Source organism: Hyperolius riggenbachi, chromosome 10 (assembly GCF_040937935.1).
Source record: "Hyperolius riggenbachi isolate aHypRig1 chromosome 10, aHypRig1.pri, whole genome shotgun sequence".
NCBI lineage: Eukaryota > Metazoa > Chordata > Amphibia > Anura > Hyperoliidae > Hyperolius > Hyperolius riggenbachi.
Window position 1 is genome coordinate 199901766 of NC_090655.1, and position 23402 is coordinate 199925167.

At 44.7% G+C, this 23402-nt stretch overlaps 1 protein-coding gene and 1 long non-coding RNA gene across 4 annotated transcripts in view; one reads left to right on the forward strand and one right to left on the reverse strand.

Annotated features, from left to right (window-relative positions):
* The window catches only part of LOC137534223 (uncharacterized), a 220933-nt gene extending 204266 nt beyond the window's left edge, over positions 1 to 16667 (forward strand). Inside the window, exon 3 of the long non-coding RNA XR_011024330.1 lies at positions 15467 to 16667. This is a non-coding gene — a long non-coding RNA (uncharacterized lncRNA). The remainder of the gene's footprint in view (positions 1 to 15466) is intronic.
* The window catches only part of LOC137534219 (zinc finger protein 692-like), a 49167-nt gene continuing 25916 nt past the window's right edge, over positions 152 to 23402 (reverse strand). For 2 of the 3 annotated variants that reach the window (XM_068255625.1, XM_068255624.1), the window contains exons 7-13: positions 19940 to 20107; positions 18110 to 18163; positions 15727 to 15805; positions 12858 to 12972; positions 8402 to 8501; positions 3256 to 3652; positions 152 to 325 (exon numbers count right to left, since the gene is read on the reverse strand). In XM_068255625.1, the coding sequence (XP_068111726.1) occupies positions 266 to 325; positions 3256 to 3652; positions 8402 to 8501; positions 12858 to 12972; positions 15727 to 15805; positions 18110 to 18163; positions 19940 to 20107 (973 nt within the window). In that variant the 3' untranslated portion in view covers positions 152 to 265. Of the gene's footprint in view, positions 326 to 2638; positions 3653 to 8401; positions 8502 to 12857; positions 12973 to 15726; positions 15806 to 18109; positions 18164 to 19939; positions 20108 to 23402 lie in introns of those variants that run through there. The other variant, XM_068255626.1, reaches the window with a different exon arrangement.

Sequence of the window (23402 nt, forward strand, 5' to 3'; positions counted from 1 at the left end):
CCATTGCATTCCCGCTGTCACGGGGTGCAATGCCTCTTGTGCTTTCTCTATCACCCAGCCATATTTTTTGCTGCATATCTGAATGAGATTTTGAATACACTAAGAAATAAATCTTCCCAGTATTCACAGAAAGTAAATACAGTACATCACATAGCTTAAAAACGACTGAGCCTTTATTACTATCACTTTGTAATGTTATTCACATACATATTCATCCAATATCCAATTCCATTCCTTACTCATCTATATTTGGATTCCACCATATTTAGACTTTCCAGGCAGGGTTCACACTTGTCAAAGTCACGTGCATTTTCCTGCATCTGATCTGAATTAGCATAAAAACGTAAAACCAAAGTAAATCAATGGGATACTTTACACTTAAGTGCAAATTTTGCATGCAGTAAAAAACAAAAAAAGCCCCCATAATTTTGCACGCTGCGCTTTAATGCAAATGAAAACACATACTGCCCCCCCCCCCCCCCCCCCCCCATGAAAAAAAAAAATCACAGGCAGGAAAGTGCGTGAGTTTTCTGCAATGACAAGTGTGACCCCTCCCTTAGTTTGTGTCCCCTTTAAGATACCCATGAGCCCTCTGCTCATGGAGATTGCTTTATGAGACAGTTTAAGAAATCTGCAATCATTAACAGAATGTGCATTTTATGTATTTAGTGTATTGTCTTAAGCAGAGGTCACACTTATCACATTTGCATTTCTCTTCTGCAATGTGCATTCGCATTGCAACTGATAGCCTATGTAAATCAATGGACTCACTGACACCTAAGACAAATTTTCGCATGTGGGAAATAAAAATTCAGCCTGTTGCATGCCTGTGGACACCATGGCCCATATGCAATTCACTTTTTCACCTGAGTTTTCTCCTAGGTGAAATTTCACAACTTGTAAATAAAATGCATTTTAAAGAGACTGTAACAAAAAAACATCCCCTGGGGGGTACTCGCCTCGGGAGGGGGAAGCCTTAGGGTCCCAATGAGGCTTCCCCAATCCCTGTAGCTGCAGGCAGTCCAGCGCTGGCTCCCCCGAAGAATCCCGCTAACCTCCCCAGTCAAGCGCTGATTTATTTACCTTGCCGGGATCCAGCGCAGGCGCAGTAGCAGCTCTTCCTTCGGGTATGGCGGAAATTGCCGAAGAGGACTTGCGCCTGCGCAGTAGGGCAGATCAATTGGGCTTGGCTATTTTCGCCTTATCCCGAAGGGAGATCCGCTAGTACGCCTGCGCTGGATCCCGGGAGGTAAATATTTACATTGCCGCACTTCAGGGGGCTGCAGCTGGACAACGGAGGGACAGAGAAAAACAGGGGGAGTCTCGTTAGGATCGAGAGGCTTCCCCCTCACGAGGTAAGTACCTCCCAGGGGACTTTTTCTTCATTACAGGTTTTCTTTAAATCACAAGCAAGAAAATACTCAAAATAATTTTGATAGTACTTTTTAAAGTGAACCTCCGGACTAAAAATCGACTGAGCAGCACTGAAAAGGCTTGGTGTTTCTTTAACAGTTTCACAGCATCAGAACTTTGTTTCTCTTATACAAGCCTCATTTTTAGCTGCACAGAAGAAAACTGCCCGGGCTTTTTTCCCTTGATGCTGTGCAAAGCATGATGGGATTTCTGATGTTGTTGTTCTCCTTCTGCTGTTTTGGTGCAATTTTTTTTTTTACATTTTGAATTTGACATTTGAAGCCTAGTGTGTGCAGCTGGGAGGGGTATTTAGGACGCAGGATAGTTGGAACTGTGTCTCCTGCTCCTTGTCACCTCCTTTCAACCAAAAAGATGGCTGCCCCATGACAAAGATGGCAGCCCGCATGAATCACAAACATTTGCCTGTTCTTTTAAAACAGGGTGGGTAGGAGATTATATTACCTATATATTCTAATTAACATAACTAATGTAACTTGATGATAGTATGTTTGTATAGGCTGAAGTTCCCCTTTAACCTACTTTTTGATACGTTTTCAATTGTAAATTGCTGAAAAGTTATCTCCTTTGTCTAGGAGAAAACTGAGAAGAAAAAGTTAATTGCATGTGGTCCCATGTCCATACCTCCCAACGTTTTGAGATGAGACAGCGGGACACTTAAGCCACGCCCCCGACAACCCCCCAACCACACCCCCTGACACACCCCTAGTCAATATATATATATATATATATATATATATATATATATCCTGTATTCAAAAAAATAATTGTGGGTGGGGAGAGGGTGCCCATGGGTGAGGAGGTAAAAGAAATGATCGAGGCCCCAGCCAGCGGATGCGGTGTGTGGGATGCGGGTCCGGCATAATATTGTCCCTCCCTCCCTTCCTCCGCATGTGCCCCCAGTGTCCCCCCTATTTGCAGAGTACAGAGCGCAGCGGAGCGGACAGTCTTACCATTCCTTCTCGCGTACGGGCATCTGGTCTTCTCCGCTTCCTGCGACGTCACAGGAAGTAGATGGAGGCAAGAGATGCCCGTACGCGAGAAGGAATAGTAAGACTGCCCGCTCCGCTGCGCTCTTTACTCTGCAAATAGGGGGACACTGGGGGCACATGCGGAGGAAGGGAGGGGGGGACAATATTATGCCGGACCCGCATCCCACACACCGCATCCGCCGGCTGGGGCCTCGATCATTTCTTTTGCACATCTGACCCCCCAGCCGCCCGGGACACTGGGGGGTCATAACGGGGTAGCGGGACAGGCCCCCCAAATCGGGACTGTCCCGCCGAAAACGGGATGGTTGGGGGCTATGCCATGTCCCATATGCAATTAATGTTTTCTCCTGGTACATTATTTTTCAACTTAAAAAAATTACTTTTCAGCACTTTCAACTGAAAACGAACCAAAAAGTAAGTAAAAAAGTACTATCAAAATTATTTTGATTATTTTCTCGCTAGCTTGTGGTTTGAAAGGCATTATACTATTGACAAGGTATGAAAATATCACCTAGGAGAAAACACAAGAGAAAAAGGTGATTACATACAGGCCCATGTGTGTTCTCTGTCTTTCTACGATTAGCTGCTGTGTAAACCATGGATGTTCTTTGCACTGGGAACACTGTTGGTGTGCTGAACCTTAATTTGTCCTGAAAAACATATGAAGATATGTGCATGTTCCATGCGGGCAAGTGTGGACCCCCCCTAATATATGAATGTGAAAGAAGGAAGCTCTGTGTTGCACATTTGATTTTGTTGTGAGGAAGCTTATTAGATGATCCAGGCAGCAAATGGTATTTTGTGGGAGTAGAAGGCCCTATATAATAATCACCATGGATACTGCAGTGCTGCCTGCAGCCTGAGTTGTAGTCGGAGCTTCCTGTATGCTCTCTGCCAGTTCTAGGTATTCAGGGAAGACTGTCACTTTTATGCTGTCCTGAGAAGAAACTGACATCTCTGTCACAGTCTCTGAGGCCTCAGCCTTGTCTGCTAGTTCATGCGGACTGGTATTTTCAGCTGAGTATCCCTCTCCACCATCAGTGGTCAGTGCGGCCGTGCTACGAGGTTCCGGATGCTTCCGACTCTTGTGAGCAGCGAGATTGTCTTTCTTTTCAAATCGCTGACCGCAGATATCACAGGGGAACTGGTAGAAAGCGGCGGCGTCATGTTTTTTCATGTGCCAGTTTAGGGAGGCCTTCTGTCTGCAGGTAAACCCACAAAACTCACACCTGGAAGAAAAGAGGAAAAGAAATATTATTCCTATGAACTAATATACAGAAAGTATGGAGCGGTTGCCCACAACAACCAGTTTGTTTCTTAGTTCCAGTGCAAATCAAGTAAAAAAAAATAAATTAAAATGGTACTGACATTTTTGCTTTTCTATACTCAATGTCAGGGTTCCTTCGCATGAGACACATGCAGTAATTGTTGAATGAAATTACAGAGTCCCTTCTCAATATTGGTACACATTAAAGTGGATTACACTCTTGCATCACATTCAATAGAAATGCATTTCCCCACTCTTTATTGCCCATACAGTATTCCTACTTGCGTTTGTCCCGATGTCATCTGTGTAAACATGACAAGTCCCCCCTGCATAGAAGATAGCAGGGATTGAAACAATTAATGATTTAAAAAAAAAGGGCTAAAAAACTGGAGTGGGATGTAACTGGTAACTTCTGAACAAAGTAAAACACAGTCCACAAACCTTTTTTAGTAGCTATCTAGCAAGTAATTTCTTCTAGAAAGTTCTTACAGTGGTGGCTAATGCTGAGGGCATTTTCAACTATAATCCCACTTAAAGAGAATCTGTATTGTTAAAATCGCTCAAAAGTAAACATACCAGTGCGTTAGGGGACATCTCCTATTACCCTCTGTCACAATTTCGCCGCTCCTCGCCGCATTAAAAGTGGTTAAAAACAGTTTTTAAAAGTTTGTTTGTAAACAAACAAAATGGCCACCAAAACAGGAAGTAGGTTGATGTACAGTATGTCCACACATAGAAAATACATCCATACACAAGCAGGCTGTATACAGCCTTCCTTTTGAATCTCAAGAGATCATTTGTGTGTTTCTTTCCCCCATGCACTGAAGTTTCAGGCTGCTCTTTTCTTCCTGCAAACAGCTTTGCCCTTGTTTGTAATTCCTCAGTATGTGAAAGCCCAGCCAGCTCAGAGGACGATTTATCCAGCTTGTAAAAGATAAGAGAGAGAAGAGAGACGCTGCTCTAATCCTAAATAACACACAGGCAGTGTGCATAAAGGGGAGTTCATAGCAGAACCACAACACTGAAGAACTTGGCAGCCTTCCAGACACAGGCCGACAAGTCTGACAGGGGAAAGATGCATTGATTTATTACAGAGACTGTGTAAGTAGAAAGTGCTGCAGTTAGCCAGAACACATTAGAATAGCTTTTGGAACGTGTAGGATGATAAAAAACAGGATGCAATTTTTGTTACGGAGTCTCTTTAAAGAGGAACTGTAGTGAAAATAACATAATGAATAAATGTCATGATCGCTGCTGCAGCAGGTATTGCTGGCAGTAGTAGTGCTGCAGCTCAGGCAGTTCTGATCTCTTTCCATGCAAGCTGCATAGCTTTGTCTGCCTTTCCCTGCTGTCAGCTTGTGACTGATTATCATTCACCTGTGTGGGAATCTGCATGTCTGCTCCCATTGGATGACCTCAGTATAAAGATCTGCTTCCTGCAGGACTCCTCGGGTTATCATAGCTTCAGTTTAAGCCTGTCTTGCTGTTGCTTCAGCCCCAGATCGTGTTTCTTGTTCTAAAGATACTTTGCTGGTCTTGCATCATATATTGGTTCATTGCCAATATATATGCATACCAGCACATTTATTATTTTCCTTGTATTCGTGTTACGTTGATACATCAGTGTCGCTGATGTATACGTATACGAACTGTTTATATCCTGTATTCAGTTAGTCAGCTTTCTAGCACGTTTTGGTAGTTTGCGCGTATCGTGATCACCCGTGCTGAGTTAGTTATCCTGCTCCTGGTTCTGTTTGTGGATTGCGTTCATCTCTGCGAAGAGATAACGAATCCTTCTGAATCCTGTTCTCTTACCGTTTGTGGATTCCGTTCATCTCTGCAAAGAGATAACAAATCCTTCTGAATCCTGTTCTGTTACCGTTTGTGGATTGCGTTCATCTCTGCAAAGAGATAGCGAATCCTTCTGAGTCCTGTTCCCTGTATTGCTCCAGTCCTAGTCAGTGCTCCTGCTTATGTCATATATCGGTTCATTGCCGATATATACATATGTTAGTCAGACGTTACAAATAGTTTCATTGATAGCTGTAATTGTAATACGCTAGGAAAACATACTTATTGTATATTTGTCTGTGTTACGTTCATCTATCTTGATCCTGCTATTTCCTGACTATCCTGTCCTGTCTTTGTGAGGCACGCCATCGCTGCAACGCATTGGCTGCCTCATTCCAGTCTGCCTTGTTGTGGACGCTTGCTGGCACTAAGTAGCGGCTAGCTGGTAAGCGTTCATTCTGTCTACCTGTCCTGATCTCCTCAGTTCTGGTTTATGCGCTCAGCGCTACCTTGCGCTGAGATGTTATCACGAAAGCATTGTTTGTGGCTGTCAGATCTGCACTGGCTCTGTGCGCCACAATCTCCTATTGGAGTCAGTCCTCCCCTCCACTATACTAGGGATAGCCTGTTTCCTTGTGCTAGTGTGTGTACCTCCTTCACGTCAGCTCATGCGTTGCATGCTGACTGTGGAGAATACACCACCAAGCCTAACAATAAAATTACTTTTTTTTTTCTAAAATTTTATAGATGCCTAATTGCCTATTGTCAAATTTTTCTTCACCCTGACTTACATTCTGAAATGTATCACAGGTGGTCACAGCTTTAGCCCTGTCAGGTGATCTGTATGGGATGTTCATTTACTGAGAGTTCTCTGCACACGGAGTAAATAGCCGGGCGTTTTTTCTCCAAGGGAAGGAGAGGAGGCGGGGCCAGGCATCGGAAGTGGAGTGATGCGGGGTGTTTTTGGGATGGCTTTGTGGGACAAGACACTGCACATAAATATAACTTTTCTTTACAGCAGCGCTGCAGGATTTTCTATTTTAGGATGAGGATCTTTTTTAATATATTGAGTTGAATCTTGTATTATATAAAGATAATACTCACAAAGGTGGGTTACCACTAAGGCAACCACAGTAATGGCAGGTGGAGAGATTAGACCCAACCTCACTCGGGTTAAAAAGTCACTCTCCGTAGAATAGGAAGAAATAAAAGCTGTGGTAACACACCCCCACCAAGGGTGGACTAGAATTATTTGATAATTTTAAACAGAAGCACCAAGTAAGAATAAAATACATTAAAACCATTAAAATGAGCGGTAGCGGTGGACTTACCAGAGCCAGATAATTCACAAGGGAAATCTAGGCAGTTGCTAGGGCCTGGAGCGCCTGGAGTCTAGGGGCCTGATGGATGCTGCCCCCCCAAATCTTACTAAACAAAAATTCAGGTGACCATCAGCTGTGGCCAAAAACTGGTATTTTGCCTAGGGCAGCCATTTCATCTTAATCCATTTCTAGGATTTACTGCCCCAGAAAGGTTTAGAATAGTCAGTATTTTATGGTATTAGAAATCTTTTATTATAAAGCTTCAAAAACACGCTTCATCATGGCATAACAGGAGTAACTGTGTTCAAATTTATGCCGGCAAAAGCGCCTCCATCTAGGAACACCTCTGCTTTTACCAGTGGTGATTTGCATACAGTTACTCCTGTTATTGCTGCTCTTATATAGAAAGGCCACACCTGCTACATGATTACACCACTGAGTCAGCAGAGAATAACATTTGCAGAGACTGAGCTGTATCCAGACAGCATAGAGCCACCTGCTGGTGGAACAGTGTAAGTACAGGGCACTTAAAGTCAATAGAGCCATCTGCTGGTGGAATAATGGAAGTCAAGGACAGTCAGTCAATGTGGCAGAACATAGTTCCTAACAAATAGCTCACAAAGTAGGAAATTAGGAGGAACTCCACTGCAGCACACCTAAAAAAGAGAGGCAAGGGCAACAGGTGGATAATTCCATGTCTGTCCAGCAGTATGTAGGCTGTCTGTGTGCACTGTGGTTTTCTCCTGCATCCCCTGGCAACATAGATAAGTAGTTTTCTTCAAGCTGACACTAGACTATGGTAGGGTCATTAGAGTATGGCTATAAAGGTAGCCATACACTGGTCGATTTGCCATCAGATTCGACCACCAGATAGATCCTTCTCTGATCGAATCTGGCTGCCTTTACTGCAAACAGATTGTGAATCGATTTCAGCATGAAACCGATCACAATCTGTGAAGCTGTCGCCCGTCTGCCCGCCAGCTATACATTACCCAATCTGGCCGGCAAGACTCCCCTGGTCTCCGCTGTCTTCTTCTCCACGCTGGTCTCCGGTCCGGCTGGCTTGCTTCACTGAACTTCCTGTCTAGGGAAGGTTTAAACTGTAGAGGTCGCTCAACCGTTTAAACTTCCTGTCGGGACAGGAAGTTCAAGGAGGCTGCAGCCCTGGAGCCCGGAGCGGAGAAGAAGACAGCGGAGACCGGGGGAGTCGCGCCGGCCGGAACAGGTAATGTATCTCTGCTGTATTGCGTCGGTAGTCCGGCATTCGAACGCCATTATCGACGCACTCCTGACCCGCCGGCGATCGAGAAAAATCTTCAGCACGGACGGATCAACGGGAATCGACAGGAACGATTGATTTTTTGGACGGAAATCAATCGTTGTGTCAGTGTTTGCGCGATGATTTTACAGCAGATTTGATCACAGTGATCGAATCTGCTGTATATCGTCAGGAAAATAGTTCGGTGCATGGGCCCCTTAAGAGATATTAGATTATACATTCCTTTGAGGGTCAGTTAGTAGACATGAATGGTTCAGGGCACTTTATTAAACACTGCAGAAAATATAATAATACAGTAACTGATACAGTGGCTACTCACTGTAGTGGTTTTTCTCCAGTATGAATACGCCGGTGAATGATGAGATTGCTGTTGCTGCGGAAGGCTCGTGCACAGAACTCACAGATGAAGTCCCTTCGATCTGACAAGAAAGCACAAGCAGGCTTTGCAGTGAATCGTATCAGGCACCGATCATTGTCCTGCTCTGACATTTGCATGAATGTGAATATTTATTACTATGTAAATTCTTCTTCTGTAGCTCAGATCTATCTTTGCAGATAAGTGAACTTTTTAAAGTGGAACTGAACTCTTGCACAGGACACAAGGAAAACATAACAGAAATGCACCCTGTATGTTTAGACTGTGTAACCCCCCTCATTTGTGTCTAATCACTAGTTGTAATTTGATCCCTCCCCTGTGTCACATAACTGTCTATGGCAGATAAGCCCATCTGAAAGCACAGGCTGTAAACAATATGTCTGTTTCCATGAATCAGGAAGTAGAAACTGTGCAGAATTATTTTTTTATTTAGGATTTCTATCATCTGTAACACAGACATGTTTTTTTGTTTAACGGTTATTATGCTGTTGTGTATCTACTAGAGCAGAGAGGAGTTCTGAGTTCAGGTCCACTTTAACCACCTGGAGAAAACCTCACGCCAATGGGTGTGACCGCGGCGGCAGCCCCTGGACCGCCTAACGCCAATTGGCGTCAAGTCCTGGGGCGGGCTACTGCAGGAGATCACGCGCGCGCTGCCTGTGTATCTCCTGCTTGGGAGGCAGAGCTCCACCCCGCCTTCAGTCTCTGAGCAACGATCGCTGCTCGGGAGACTGTTAGACTGCGAAACCGCCGTCTATTTACTGGGTACAGTGCTGCAATCTAAGGCAGTGCTGTATCTATCCCCCTGGGGCACAAGAGAGCAATCAGCTGTGATAGGCTGACGGGGGAGGGCTACAGAGCCTACAGTGCCTTATGGTAAATCCGGCCCTGACTTTCTCATTTAAACTGCTGTGGGAGCTCTATTGGATCCTATAGCCTGTAAGCAGTGTTGATCCTACGTAGCAGAACTCATGGAGAAGCATGTGAAGAATTTGATCAAGTGATCCATTTTCTGGCCATAATCATGTGCTAAAGCAGGGAGTGATTACAGCCAATAAGGCCTAGTGCACACCAGAGCGGTTCGGCTGCGGTTTGCGATCCGCTTGCGGCTGCGGATACGCTTGGGTAATGTATTTCAATGGGCTGGTGCACACCAGAGCGGGAGGCGTTTTGCAGAAACGCATACTCCCGGGCTGCTGCAGATTTTGGATTGCGGAGGCGTTTCTGCCTCAATGTTAAGTATAGGAAAAACGCAAACCGCTCTGAAAAACGCCTGTTCAGAGCGGTTTTGCCGGCGTTTTTTGTTACAGTAGCTGTTCAGTAACAGCTTTACTGTAACAATATATGAAATCTACTACACCAAAAACGCTTCCCAAAACCGCAAAATGCTAGCTGAAACACTACAGAAAAAGAAGAAAAAGCGTTTCAAAATCTGCTAGCATTTTGCGGATCTCCTAGCGTTTTTTGGTGTGCACCAGGCCAAAGAGCCTAACAATTTATCACCTGGCCAAACCTATCACATGCTTCTCCATGAATTCTACAGACCATCAAAACTGTTTGTAAGGTCTTTACTATGGTATAATGGGCTCCTCTCTTCCTGCATTGTGTCTTTCTATGTGAAGATTGCATCTACCGCAGGGGTGCAGCTAAGGTTTTTGTGGCCCCAAGCGGACTGTAGCAATTCGCGCGCCGCGGCGAAAAATGGGTGTGGCTATCCCGCATAAGTGGGCGTGGCCATGACATGTGGGTGGAGCAGGAGGGCGGATTGGGGCGGCGCTGTTTGCGGGGAAAAAATGGATGTTGGGGTGATTGAGGCGCGCGTAGCGCGCCGAAAGATTGGCGCGGCCATGACATTGTATGGGCGAAGCTTAACCGTAGCACAGCAAATATAGCCAACTATGACCATTAAATAATAAATGCAGCAACAGTTACCCCAGACACCAGAAAATAAAAACGCAATTTGGGCCACATTTCAGCAGAAATCAAACGCAATTAGGGCACATTTTCAGCAGAAATCAAACGCAATTAGGGCACATTTTCAGCCGAAATCAAACGCAATTAGGGCACATTTTCAGCAGAAATCAAACGCAATTAGGGCAGAGTTCAGCAGAAATCAAACGCAATTAGGGCCACATTTTCAGCAGATATCAAACGCAATTAGGGCACAGTTCAGCAGAAATCAATCGCAATTAGGGCCACATTTTCAGCAGATATCAAACGCATTTAGGGCACAGTTCAGCAGAAATCAATCGCAATTAGGGCCACATTTTCAGCAGATATCAAACGCAATTAGGGCACAGTTCAGCAGAAATCAATCGCAATTAGGGCCACATTTTCAGCAGATATCAAACGCAATTAGGGCACAGTTCAGCAGAAATCAATCGCAATTAGGGCCACATTTTCAGCAGATATCAAACGCAATTAGGGCACAGTTCAGCAGAAATCAATCGCAATTAGGGCCACATTTTCAGCAGATATCAAACGCAATTAGGGCACAGTTCAGCAGAAATCAATCGCAATTAGGGCCACATTTTCAGCAGATATCAAACGCAATTAGGGCACAGTTCAGCAGAAATCAATCGCAATTAGGGCCACATTTTCAGCAGATATCAAACGCATTTAGGGCACAGTTCAGCAGAAATCAATCGCAATTAGGGCCACATTTTCAGCAGATATCAAACGCAATTAGGGCACAGTTCAGCAGAAATCAATTGCAATTAGGGCCACATTTTCAGCAGATATCAAACGCATTTAGGGCACAGTTCAGCAGAAATCAATCGCAATTAGGGCCACATTTTCAGCAGATATCAAACGCATTTAGGGCACAGTTCAGCAGAAATCAATCGCAATTAGGGCCACATTTTCAGCAGATATCAAACGCAATTAGGGCACAGTTCAGCAGAAATCAATCGCAATTAGGGCTGCGGCTGCAAAAAGAAAAGAATTTACTCACCTGGCAGGCTGGCACTGGCAGAAGTCTTCTCTCCCTGGTCTCCTCTCCCGGCCGGCTCCTAAGGCGCGCAGTTCCCACGGAGCTCCCTCCCTGGCTTCCTCCTCCAATCTCCCGCGCTGATTCATGCAGGGCTACGGGAAGATGGCCACCCGAAGCCCTGTACTGGAGACATAGTCTCCAGAGCAGGGCTTCGGCGGCGGCCATCTTCCTGTAGCCCTGCTCTGCTCTGCCAGTGCCAGCCCAGCGGGGCTGCGGGGAAAAAGTGACGTCACGCCGACGTCACGGAGCCGCCGAGGCCCCTAAGATTGTGAGGCCCCAAGCGACCGCTTGGTTCGCTTTATGCCTCGCGGCGCCCCTGATCTACCGCACTTATTTACCTTGCACCAGAAAGAAAATAAATCAAATAAGAGGCCACATGAAACACACACAAGTCCATTAAATCATCAGTGCGGATCGGTGCTAATCAGTTTTCATGCTCATGGAGGGATTGAAAAACTTGTACAAACAAAACTGATATTCTCTGACATTTCATTCATTATGTTATCAGGCTAACGTGAGTCAAGGCCCCTCAGGGAAACTTGATGGGAAGTGAAAATGGAGGCTGTTTGCTTTGTTTATTTTTTTTAAATGTCAATTGACTTCCTTGCTGATCTTCAGGTTTCAGTAGTTTTGAGTAACACACTTCCAAAAAGTATGTGGAGTAAGATCACCTGATCTGCATACTCATTCTGGGTCATTTAGAAAGTATGAGAAGCACAGGATCACTACAACAGTCAGGCAATTAGCATTTTAAAGGGTATTTGAAATGATATGTGGTATGGTAAATTTTACGGAGCAACATCAACCCAACATGCAGACACCCTGTCTCAGACTTGTTGGTCCTCATCAGTGTATGGTATGGATTGATTTGGCTCTATAGCAGGCCTGGGCAAACTTTGCATAGCCCAGGCCACATTCTGAGGACTGCGGGCTGCATTCCTAACATTTCTGGTCACCTCCTCCTCTCTTTCTCCCCTGCGATTAGCAGGGGTTAACTCATCTACTCACCTCTTCGTTCGTCGCGTCTCCGTGGTACCAGACACGCATCACACGACAGTCACATGCTGGCAGCCAGTGTGTAATACTCTGGCACGTCCTGACAGCGTGTCATGTGACGCCCTGTTGCCATGTAGACGCGACGCAGGAAGCGGTGAGTTTTAACCCCAGCTAATTGCCCGCTCGCGACTCTGCAGGGAGGTAGGGGGGAAAGAGAGGATGTACATCTAACTACGGCTCGGGACATAGTTTGCCCAGCGCTGCTCTATGGGATAGGGCTTGGCCAGTAATCCTCAATCACTGGCATTGATTATGGGAACATGACTGGTGACATTTCTGGCTGGTTTCTGTACTAGGAAGCTGGCCTTCTACCCTTCCATAAAACATGGTGGCGGTTAGAATACACGTTACCACTGTGTCTCTTTTCATGTTCTTTCAGATGCTTTTTAAAGTTGAACGTTTTCCCACAGTCGGCCACTGAGCAGCGGAAGGCACGCTGGTTCATATGCTGATATTTCTGGTGATACTGGAATGGAAAAACAGCAACAGATCACAACTTTAGACAATCTTTCAGGGAATTTACAAATCCAGTACAGTATGCATCCATCTCTGGGTCCTCATGAGCAGTCACACACTTCCAACACCAGCGCAAAGCAAAGCTGGCCAGGAAAAATAATAAAACACTACTACAGTCAAAGGGAAAGTGTTAGAGTTGGTGTATGGATATGGGTTAAAGATGAATTCAACTCAAACTTTTACTATGTGGACTGACCATGAGATGACAACACATTAGTGGACTACATCTCCCAGAATGCACTGCCATGGCCGGGGATGAGTGACATCACCACAGGCACTTCAAACCTGCAGTTCTGCAGCACAGCCAGCAGCAAGATAGATGTCCTCATATGTCAGTAAACAAATGCTGAACCCACAAAAGCCCACATAATTTACAGACCTCCCTGGAAAGGAGGGAGGGGGAGGGAGTTTTTTTTATATTTTCAAAATGAGATGCTCAGGTCCCTTTAAAGTGGACCTGAACTCTTGCACAGGACAGAAGGAAAGCATAGAGAAATGCACCCTGTATGTATTTAGAGAGTTTACTCTGTCTAATTCCTCCTCGTTTGTGTCTAATCTCGTTGTAATTTGATCTCATCCCTGTGTCACATGACTGCCATGGTAAAGATGGCAGATAAGCTCATTTGAAAGCACAGGCTGTTCACAATATGTCTGCTTCCATGAATCAGGAAGAAGAAAGTGCAGATTTATTTTAGGATTTGTATCAGCTGTAACAAAGAAATGTTTTTTTGTTTAAAGGTTATTATACTGTTGCGCATATTTTAGAGCAGAGAGGACATTGTGAGTTCAGGTCCACTTTAAGAGAAAGCAAAAAATGCATCCCTGGCCTCATATGAAAGAAGTGCTTGCTGCCCATACCAACCATTTGCAAATAAACACTGTAAATTGCCACTTGGAAGCAACATAAAAAGTTTCAGAGGAATCTTCAGTCATTCTCACGTACACAGAGGAAGTCTAATACCAACAGCCATTGCATGCCCATGTACACCCATCAGGCAATTAAAACATTGATTGGAAAACCTTCAGTATACCCAAGGGCCGGTTCTGCTCGACACTTGTTCTGTTCGACGATCTGCTCGATGTTTGTCGGTAAAGCGCTGCCCATACAAGTGAATGGGCAGCACCTGAACTGTAGTTTTCCGCCATTTGCGCTAACGCTACGTTCCGATCCTGAATTTTCCCGTCCTCTCAGCATACTGCTACCAGAGTCGCTCACTGTGTGAACCAGCTGCAAATGTGTACTTAGCATATTAAAAAGAATCCTGCAGTGACACGATGAGCTAAGCACGTGTATATACTGTATAATTCTACATAGAACAACCCTGTGCTCCCTTTTTTCTTGATCTAAGCGGTAAGAATCCCGGGCTCTAAATGTCACTTTCACTGTAGTGTAATTCTCACTGATAACTAATCAGAGGCCATAAAATCCCTGCGTGGCTGAGGAACACTTGTGAGTGTAGTGAACATATAAAAAGAGCAATTGATCAAAGATCTGTCTGTCGGCAGTAAATACACTGTAATCATTCACCTGAGACAGTCGAAAGTTTCAATCTGAATTTTTTAACCTTTAAAGAGAACCAGAGATGAACGACCTAATAGATTTAAACATACCTGGGGCTTCCTCCAGCCCATCAGCATGGATCGATCCCATGCCGCCGTCCTCCACTGCCTCTATCACCTGTACCGGGTCCCGTCACTTTGGCCAGTCAGGGCCAGTTGACACAAGCGCAGGGCGCTCCCTTCGTACTGCGCAGGCTTATGCGTAAAGCAGGCGTTGGCGAGACGGAGGGAGTCCCGGCGGAAGTGACGGGACCTGGTACCGGCGATAGAGGCAGCGGAGGATGGCGGCGTGGGAGCAATCCATGCGGACGGGGCTGGAGGAAGCCCCAGGTATGTAGAAAATCTTTTTTCATTTTCCGTCTCTGGTTCCCTTTAAAATCAAAGTAGAACTATGAGAATCCAGGAAAGTCTGATTTAGTATTTGGACTACAGATACAATTGTCTATCATATCAGTTTATATCAATTGTAGGTTTGCTATAAGCATATTTCTGATACAGGTTTTCTGAATATTTAGTACAGATTAAACTAATCTGACTCTTCTCATCTGAAATAACCAGTCACGTTTTCATCCTACAAGAGATACTGGAATTTTTTTCCTTACATGTTTTAAAGTGTTTGATGAATAGAACCTATATAATGCACAGTATTTATCCTTCTCAGAGCAGCCAAACATATGCCGGCTTCCGTATTTTATTTTTATTATTTTGTATTTTTATAGCACCGACATCTTCCGCAGCGCTGTGCAGAGTATATAGTCTTGTCACTTACTGTCCCTTAGAGGAGCTCACAATCTAGTCCCTACCATAGTCATATGTCTATGTATGTATCGTGTAGTGTATGTATTATAGTCTGAAGCCGATTAACTTATCTGTATGTTTTTGAGGACTGGGAAGAAACTGGAGCGCCCGGAGGAAACCCATGCAGACTCGGGGAGAACATACAAACTCCTTGCAGATGTTGACCTGGCTGGGATTCAAACTAGGAACCTATCGTTGCAAGATAGCTATTCACTAAGCCACCATGCTGCCCACCGTGCTGTATTTGAAGCAAGAAAAATGACTGCTGGAATATATTTGGTTATTGGAAGCCATAACCTTGTGTTCTTTGAATTTGCGCTGTACAAACAGAACTGGTTATACTCACATTCAGATATTGCCTCTTAGAGAAGATTTTCCCGCAGTCGTTGTATTCACACATCAGCAGCTCATATGGAGCGGCCTTCCTGCAGATACATAAGATGAGAGTTATACACTGAAACCAGACGGGACTCTGAATATGATAAGGAGATAGATAGAAGCAGACAGAAAATAAGTTTAAAGCTGGTCTCTCGTCACTTGACACTTCACTAAAATACCGAATGCGGTATTTTAACGACTTGGTTTTTGTTATCGTACAGCCTTTGTTGAATTGAAGCCATTATATTTTAGAACGTAGGTAGCATTTCATCTATGTTGTGGTCTCCAACGTGGCTGAAAGCAAACAAGCCTCATTATCAGAAATAATGCACTGAAGGTGAATAGCCTCCAGAAAAGAAACTAAAATCAGGCATTGCCAAATGGTCACTGTTCGTTACTGTAACCGGAGAAACATGCAGTAACACATCTACGGTAAATACATGTGAGTGAAGTCCATCAAACAATTAGGGAGATGCTAAGAGGTGGGTCTAGTAGGGACACTAAACGGATGGGAACAATGGACATTTTCGTGACCCAAGATGCTTGCCCAGGTGCAGTCTGGGTCGGATCAGCAGATAATGGCTTACTAAATCACTGGCCATTATTATTATAATCACTGGCCCTCCATCAGATCCATGCACGGAGGAGGTACAGTGGTCACATGAATTCAAATTTTCACTGTATTGATAAGTCTTCCATAAAGTGCTGAAGGATTTTAGTTTATGCCAAATATATAGACAGTATTTATATAAGTCATGTAAAGTATACATATGCTGGTCTTAGCAATTCAGCAACAAGAGAGTTGCAGCCAGTTCTCTCCCTTGCTCTCCTGCCTGTTTGATGTGCAGATATAAGCTTAGTGACTTATAGCTTTCAGCTGGCATAACAGTGACTTTTTTTATACTAATCTATTAACATCCTGAGCGGTATGGACGAGCTCAGCTCGTCCATCACCGCCGGAGGCTGCCGCTCAGGCCCTGCTGGGCCGATTTTCTTCAAATAAAATGCAGCACACGCAGCCGGCACTTTGCCAGCCGCGTGTGCTGCCTGATCGCCGCCGCTCTGCGGCGAACCGTCGCGAGCAGCGGCGAAAGAGGGTCCCCCCAGCCGCCTGAGCCCAGCGTAGCCGGAACAAAAAGTTCCGGCCAGCGCTAAGGGCTGGATCGGAGGCGGCTGACGTCAGGACGTCGGCTGACGTCCATGACGTCACTCCGCTCGTCGCTATGGCGACGATCTAAGCAAAACAAGGAAGGCCGCTCATTGCGGCCTTCCTTGTTTATTCTGGGCGCCGGAGGCGATCGGAAGAACGCCTCCGGAGCGCCCTCTAGTGGGCTTTCATGCAGCCAACTTTCAGTTGGCTGCATGAAATAGTTTTTTTTTAATGAAAAAAAAACCCTCCCGCAGCCTCCCTGGCGATCTCAATAGAACGCCGGGGAGGTTAAGGAGAGGGAAGGAGTGAAGCCTCTCTCACTCCACACTCCCTGTGAATGTTTATTTAAGCCTGCCTCTGAAGGTAATGGAGGCTGCCAGAGAGTACTGGGACATAGCTTTCAGATACATGCAAGTACCTCTGCCTTCTTTATATTTATTGTAAGTACTTTACATGGTATTTCGAGGTTTTATTAACCTTTTAGCAGCCAATTTATATAGAGGCTTACAAGTGCTCCAGGCCAATTTATTGTAGAACATGTTTGTATTTCTTATTTGTTACATTTCCTTGCTGCTAATTAGTACTGCTGTAATATGTATCTATGGCCAATTGTCACTAGGAGGCAGTGTGAGACAATAACAGAGGACTTCTGATTTCAGTTTCTATATTTTTTTGTTTGTTTGTCAGTTTCTATATTTTCTGCTAGCAGAGAGACATCCAAGCATTCCAAGAATTTACAGCACAACAAGTTATGCCGGCTGAGATCAAAAGCAGTGCACTTATCTCAAACGTGATAATTCTTTGAAGTTGCTAATTGGTTAAAGAGAAAAAAAAAGCTGTGAACTCCAGGTTGGTGAGTGTGGAGTCTGGCCAAGATGACACCCCTCACACTGTTGCATCTCATAACCAACAAGACCAGAAGCAGTAAGTGTCATGGAAGATATCATATCCCTGCTGTAATGTCATCTAAAATCTTTCCGGTCTCTCCCCCATTAGCTTACACAGGTGACTCTCCCAGTGTCTGTGTGCAGCAGTGCAGTTTGAAGATATATTTCAGGCAATTTAGCTTTAGCTGAACTGAGAAATACTCCCATCATGTTTTAAACATATTTAGATGAACTAAATAGTGTTTCTATTCTCTTGCCTGAAAATTGTAAAAATCAGTATAAAACATTTAGAAAGCAGAACACTGATTACTTGCCTGATCCTCTTCTTACAGATCTGATCTTGTCCATCATCCACATCAGTTCTGAGTCTGTGAACCATACAAAGATGTCATGATCGTTAATGCACTTATACACCCCAGAATGATCACTATGTGGATTCATTGAAGAATCATTCAGGGCTTGTTTCCACTGTTGCGACGCGATTCGCCGGCATTCCGACGCTTGTAAAAACGCATGCGGATGCGTTTCTGCATGCGTTTTTACCCGCGATTTCGCGTGCGATTTCGCATGGCAGGGTGCCATGCGAAATTAACCATGACACTGCCAGGGCAAAATAAAATTGAAAAAGGTGCGAAATCGCGGGTAAAAACGCATGTAACAAACGCATGCGTTTTTACTATTAAATACATTAGCGGCGATTCGCACGGATTCCCGACGCAGGCGAAATCGTTGCCTCTTTTGTGCGTTTTTTCTCCGCAACAAAAAACGCACAACGCCACCGCAGGAGTGGAAACAGCCCCATCCACTCACATTACATGTGCGAATCCGCATGCGTTGGACGCATGCGGATTCGCGATAGTGGGAACGAGCCCTCAAGATTCATATGTTCTATTTTTGTTTGTCATTCCTGAGTAATATACGTATTTTATACGTATGACTTACATACCTTTACTTAGGACTTCTGCGCTGTTCCTAGATAATGTTCTTATGACTGACATACTTTTATTGTACAAAATACCAGCAGATGTGCTGTAGTAATCTAGAAAAGGATTTGTATCCTGGCATGTTTCTTTGGGCCTGATGCACAAACTGCATGTGGATGACAATATTACCGATGTTAACATCGGCAGAGTACAGTGTTTAGAGCAATTAGCGTGACTGGTGGTACATGGGTAACATGTGAGGAGCTATGGTAACACATAATGATACTTTCTTAAAGGACTTCCGAGGGGAGAAATTAAATCTATCTTTACTTACCTGGGTCTTTACCAGTCCCTAGAAGTCATTAGGGTCCCTCACCGCAGCGCCGGTCCTCTCCAGGGTCCCTCTGGCAACCTCTCAGGATCACAAATCCCCGATGGCTCGGAATCTTCTGCACATGCATGGGCGTGCGCCCGCCAATCGCGAGAATGTGTCCACATCACCAGGAGCGTACTTTACCTGTGCAGTAGCACCGTGCAGGCGCACTACGCCCCCTGATCCCAATGACTTGGGTGCATTCGTGCGCAGGCGCTTTCATGAACCTGCGCAGAAGACGCCAACACTTTGGGGGTTTGCGATACTTAGATGCTGCCAGCGGAACCCTGGAGAAGACCAGAGCTGCAGTGAGGGACCCTAATGACTTCTAGGGACTGGAAGAAGCCCCAGGTAAGTAAAGGTAGATTGAATTTCTCACCTTGGAAGTCCTTTAACACACATTACTATATTAACGCTTGTGTTACCCTTGTACCTGCGGTTCACGCTAATTACACAATGCCCAGTGCTCTGCTGGAGTTCGCACCGGTAGTACAGCCATGTGCTGCCTCTTCACAGCAATATCAGAGGCGGTTTGTACCTTTGTTCAGGGCCTTTGTGTCTTATGTCTCTCAGTACAAAAGAATATTTAGTCTTCTACAATATAACTGACGACAAAGGGAGTTTATACTAACCCAAGAAATCAGAGCATAAATGTCCCATCTCTGGTACAAGCCCCAACACTAACTTTAACCTATTAATAATCGACACTGCACAAATTAATTGTGTATGGAGATAACTGGTGTGGGTAACTGGAGGTAACTGGTCTGGTATTTGCAGATCCATGCTCCTTTACGCCTACATAGCACTGTACCACTGTAAAAGTTAACAGGTCAATTCATTTTTCCTACCGGGTTGCCTTTTCACTGTGGCCATCCTGCTCATCTGTGCCCTCAGCTGGCTGTGGCTCTCCTGGTGGCATCTTCTCAGGCTGGTTCACATCTTCTGGCTGCCATATTAATTCCACTGATAGGTTTTCTTCTGGATTTTCTATATCTTCATTCTCTTCAGCAGGCAAACTGGGAGAAGACAGGGCTCAAATCAGTCCACACATATTACAGACACGAGTCCCACCAGTTTCTTGTCTACGTTAGATTCATGAATCACTCTCGCGACACCTGAGCCATTCAATAATCGTGAGAAACACTATAGGATAGTCTGCTAAATTTATTCCCAGCAGTTGCATAGAGGATCTCAGACTATACTTATATAACTGATCTAAACGTATCCACCGAATCCAAATATCACCTACATGAGTCACTATGCAGCCTGATATTGCTGGGCAGCCAGTGCTGCTGTCCTGAATAGAAATTTCTTGGCCTGCTATGGCTTTAGCTAAACACTTGCATCCTATTGGATGCTAGTTGCAATACAGACAGCTCTTTCACCTCCGATTAAGCCATAGGTAGGAGAGCCTGAATGTGTTAAGCACAACATTTATCAGGGACTATTTTTATAGCAATCAGATTGACAAGTAAATGCAAAAAAGTGTATAAAAGCAAAGTGGGCACACAATATTTCATGGGATAAATGTGCTTCCCCCTCTGCATTCAGCTCATGGGTGGATAAATGAGGCGTTACCAGAACAATAGGTGCTAGACTACATTTCCCAGTATCCCTGCACTACAATGCGGCAGAAGGCACTGGCACAGCGTGTTCATGAGGGCAGTGGCAGAGCAGAGGCACAGAGCATGTAAATACTACTTGTATTTGCTGTCATTTATTTTTTCCTGTTCCTTACTGGAGAGGAAAGCTTACAGCTCCCAGTAATTCTGCAATCTCTCAATGCTGGTTAGAGAGCTCATGCAGATGGCAAAGTGGCAGTTACCAGTGCTGTGCATAGAAGAGGCAATGCTGCACATGGTGATGGTCCTTCCTCTGCATTGTTCACTTCCCACCTGCTGTCCTCATCTATGTTCAGATTTATGCATAAGAGATGGGTGTGGCTTCCTGTCAGTCATTATCAAGCACAGCCACACTATTCCTTTTCAGAATTGAAAACTTTGGTTACTTATCATTTTCACTATTTATCATGATATAGATGAGAAATTGCCTTGTCGCAGTTTAGGCTTTCTTTGTGCTTTAGGTACATGAATGCCACCTGCTGGCCTTTCCCGGCTTTGCAGTTTTTCTATTTGGTTAATGACCCAGACTACCTCCTGGTTAAAGTTTACCTGAGAGAAAAACAGTCCCAGGTTTTATACTTACATGGGGCTTCCTTAAGCCCCCTGAGGTTGCTCAGTCCCTCGTCGTCTCCCTGAGTTTCTCCTGTACCCGCTGGATGGTCTGGTAGTATGGCTTCGTTGTGCAGGCACAGAATGCTCCTGGCTACAAGAGTGTGATGGGGCCACGCATGTGTGAAAAAGCACAACTCGACCAGGCTATCGGGCCGTCCAGTGGGGGACAGGAGTGACCCAGGGAGGCAGCGAGGGACCAAGCAGCCTCAAAGGAGCTTAAGGAACCCCCAGGTAAGTATGGAATCTGAGACTTCTTTTGTCACAGGTTCCCTTTAAGGCACACCCGTGGTGAGGATTATGAAGACTGATACCATTTTATTTATTTCCCTTTAATCAATGCAAATTGCCTGGCTGTCCTGCTGGTCCTCTGGGAAGCGGGAAAAAAGGGCGCAGGCAGCTAGTGGACAAAAAGGGCGCCGCCATTCACTCTCATAATAAATAACGTTTAATGGGCGCCGAGCAGGAAAAAAGGGCGCCGGAGTTAAATAAAGTTTACAAACGGCGCCCGGAGATTTTTTAATGATTTATAACTGTGCTTGTGGTGATTTAAGTTTATAAAATGCACCCGTGCCGAATAACGTTTATAAAAATACTAAACATATTTATCTTATTTAACTAATTAAAACATTATTTCAAGTTTTATCCCTTACTGTTTGTAAAACATTATTATTCACAAAATAAAGCGATCAGAACGTAACGTAAATTGCAATATATTTTTTGTAGCCACAATTAGTAAAATATTATTATCCACATAATAAAGCAATCAGTAAGGGGGATGGTTAGGGTTAGGCACCACCAGGGGGGGTCTTAGGTTTAGGCACCACCAGGGGGGTCTTAGGTTTAGGCACCACCAGGGTGGTCTTAGGTTTAGGCACCACCAGGGGGTCTTAGGCACCACCAGGGGGGTCTTAGGGTTAGGCATCACCAGGGGGGTCTTAGGGTTAGGCACCACCAGGGGGGTCTTAGGGTTAGGCACCACCAGGGGGGTCTTAGGTTTAGGCACCACCAGGGGGGTCTTAGGTTTAGGCACCACCAGGGGGGTCTTAGGTTTAGGTACCACGAGGGGGGTCTTAGGTTTAGGCACCACCAGGGGGGTCTTAGGTTTAGGCACCACCAGCGGGGTCTTAGGGTTAGGCACCACCAGGGGGGTCTTAGGTTTAGGCACCACCAGGGGGGGTCTTAGGTTTAGGCACCACCAGGGGGGTCTTAGGGTTAGGCACCACCAGGGGGGTCTTAGGTTTAGGCACCACCAGGGGGGTCTAGGGGTTAGGGATAGGTACAGGGAGGGTTCTGTGTGAGAGTAGGCTTAGGTATAGTTTTAGTAAAATTTTAGTAATACTTACTAATGTTTTACAACACTTATTACGAACGTAGTTATATTTATATCATCGTTATAAAGAATATTTTCAGATTTTATTATAAGAACAAATCATAAATGAAGGTTATTCACAATAATATACAATTATAACAATTAAACATATATTATTGTTTTTTCAATAAACGTAATTATAAGTTTAACTTTTGAAACAGGGAAGATTAACGTTTTCACAATTGTCGATTTCATAAACATTATTTAGTGATTTATAATTTTGTTAAACATTATTTGTAAACGAAATATAGCACACTATTTTTATAAACGCTATTAATGATTAATTATTAATTAGCAGTTACACCCCGCGCCCTTTTTGTCCGGGCGCCCTTTTTGTATGTACGCGGTCCTCTGCCCAATACTTTTAGCCATAGACCCTGAACAAGCATGCAGATCAGATGTTTCTGACTGGATTAGCCACATGCTTGTTTCAGGTGTGTGATGTGGGCACTACTGAAGCCAGAAAAATCAGCAGGACTGCCAGGCAACTGGTATGGTTTAAGGCAGCAGAGACACTTGTCTGTCAGTATTCTTGCATGTTTTTCTACGTGCATTTTCATGTAGGACAATGTAGTGTTTTTTTCACAGAAGCTAATGTAATTGATGGAGGAAATGCACACAGTGCTGCAATGCTGTCATTTTTTTTTCTCTGCATGCAAAGAACGCATTCAAGTCTGAACTAGCTTGTTGCTCAAGGTGGGCTCAAAA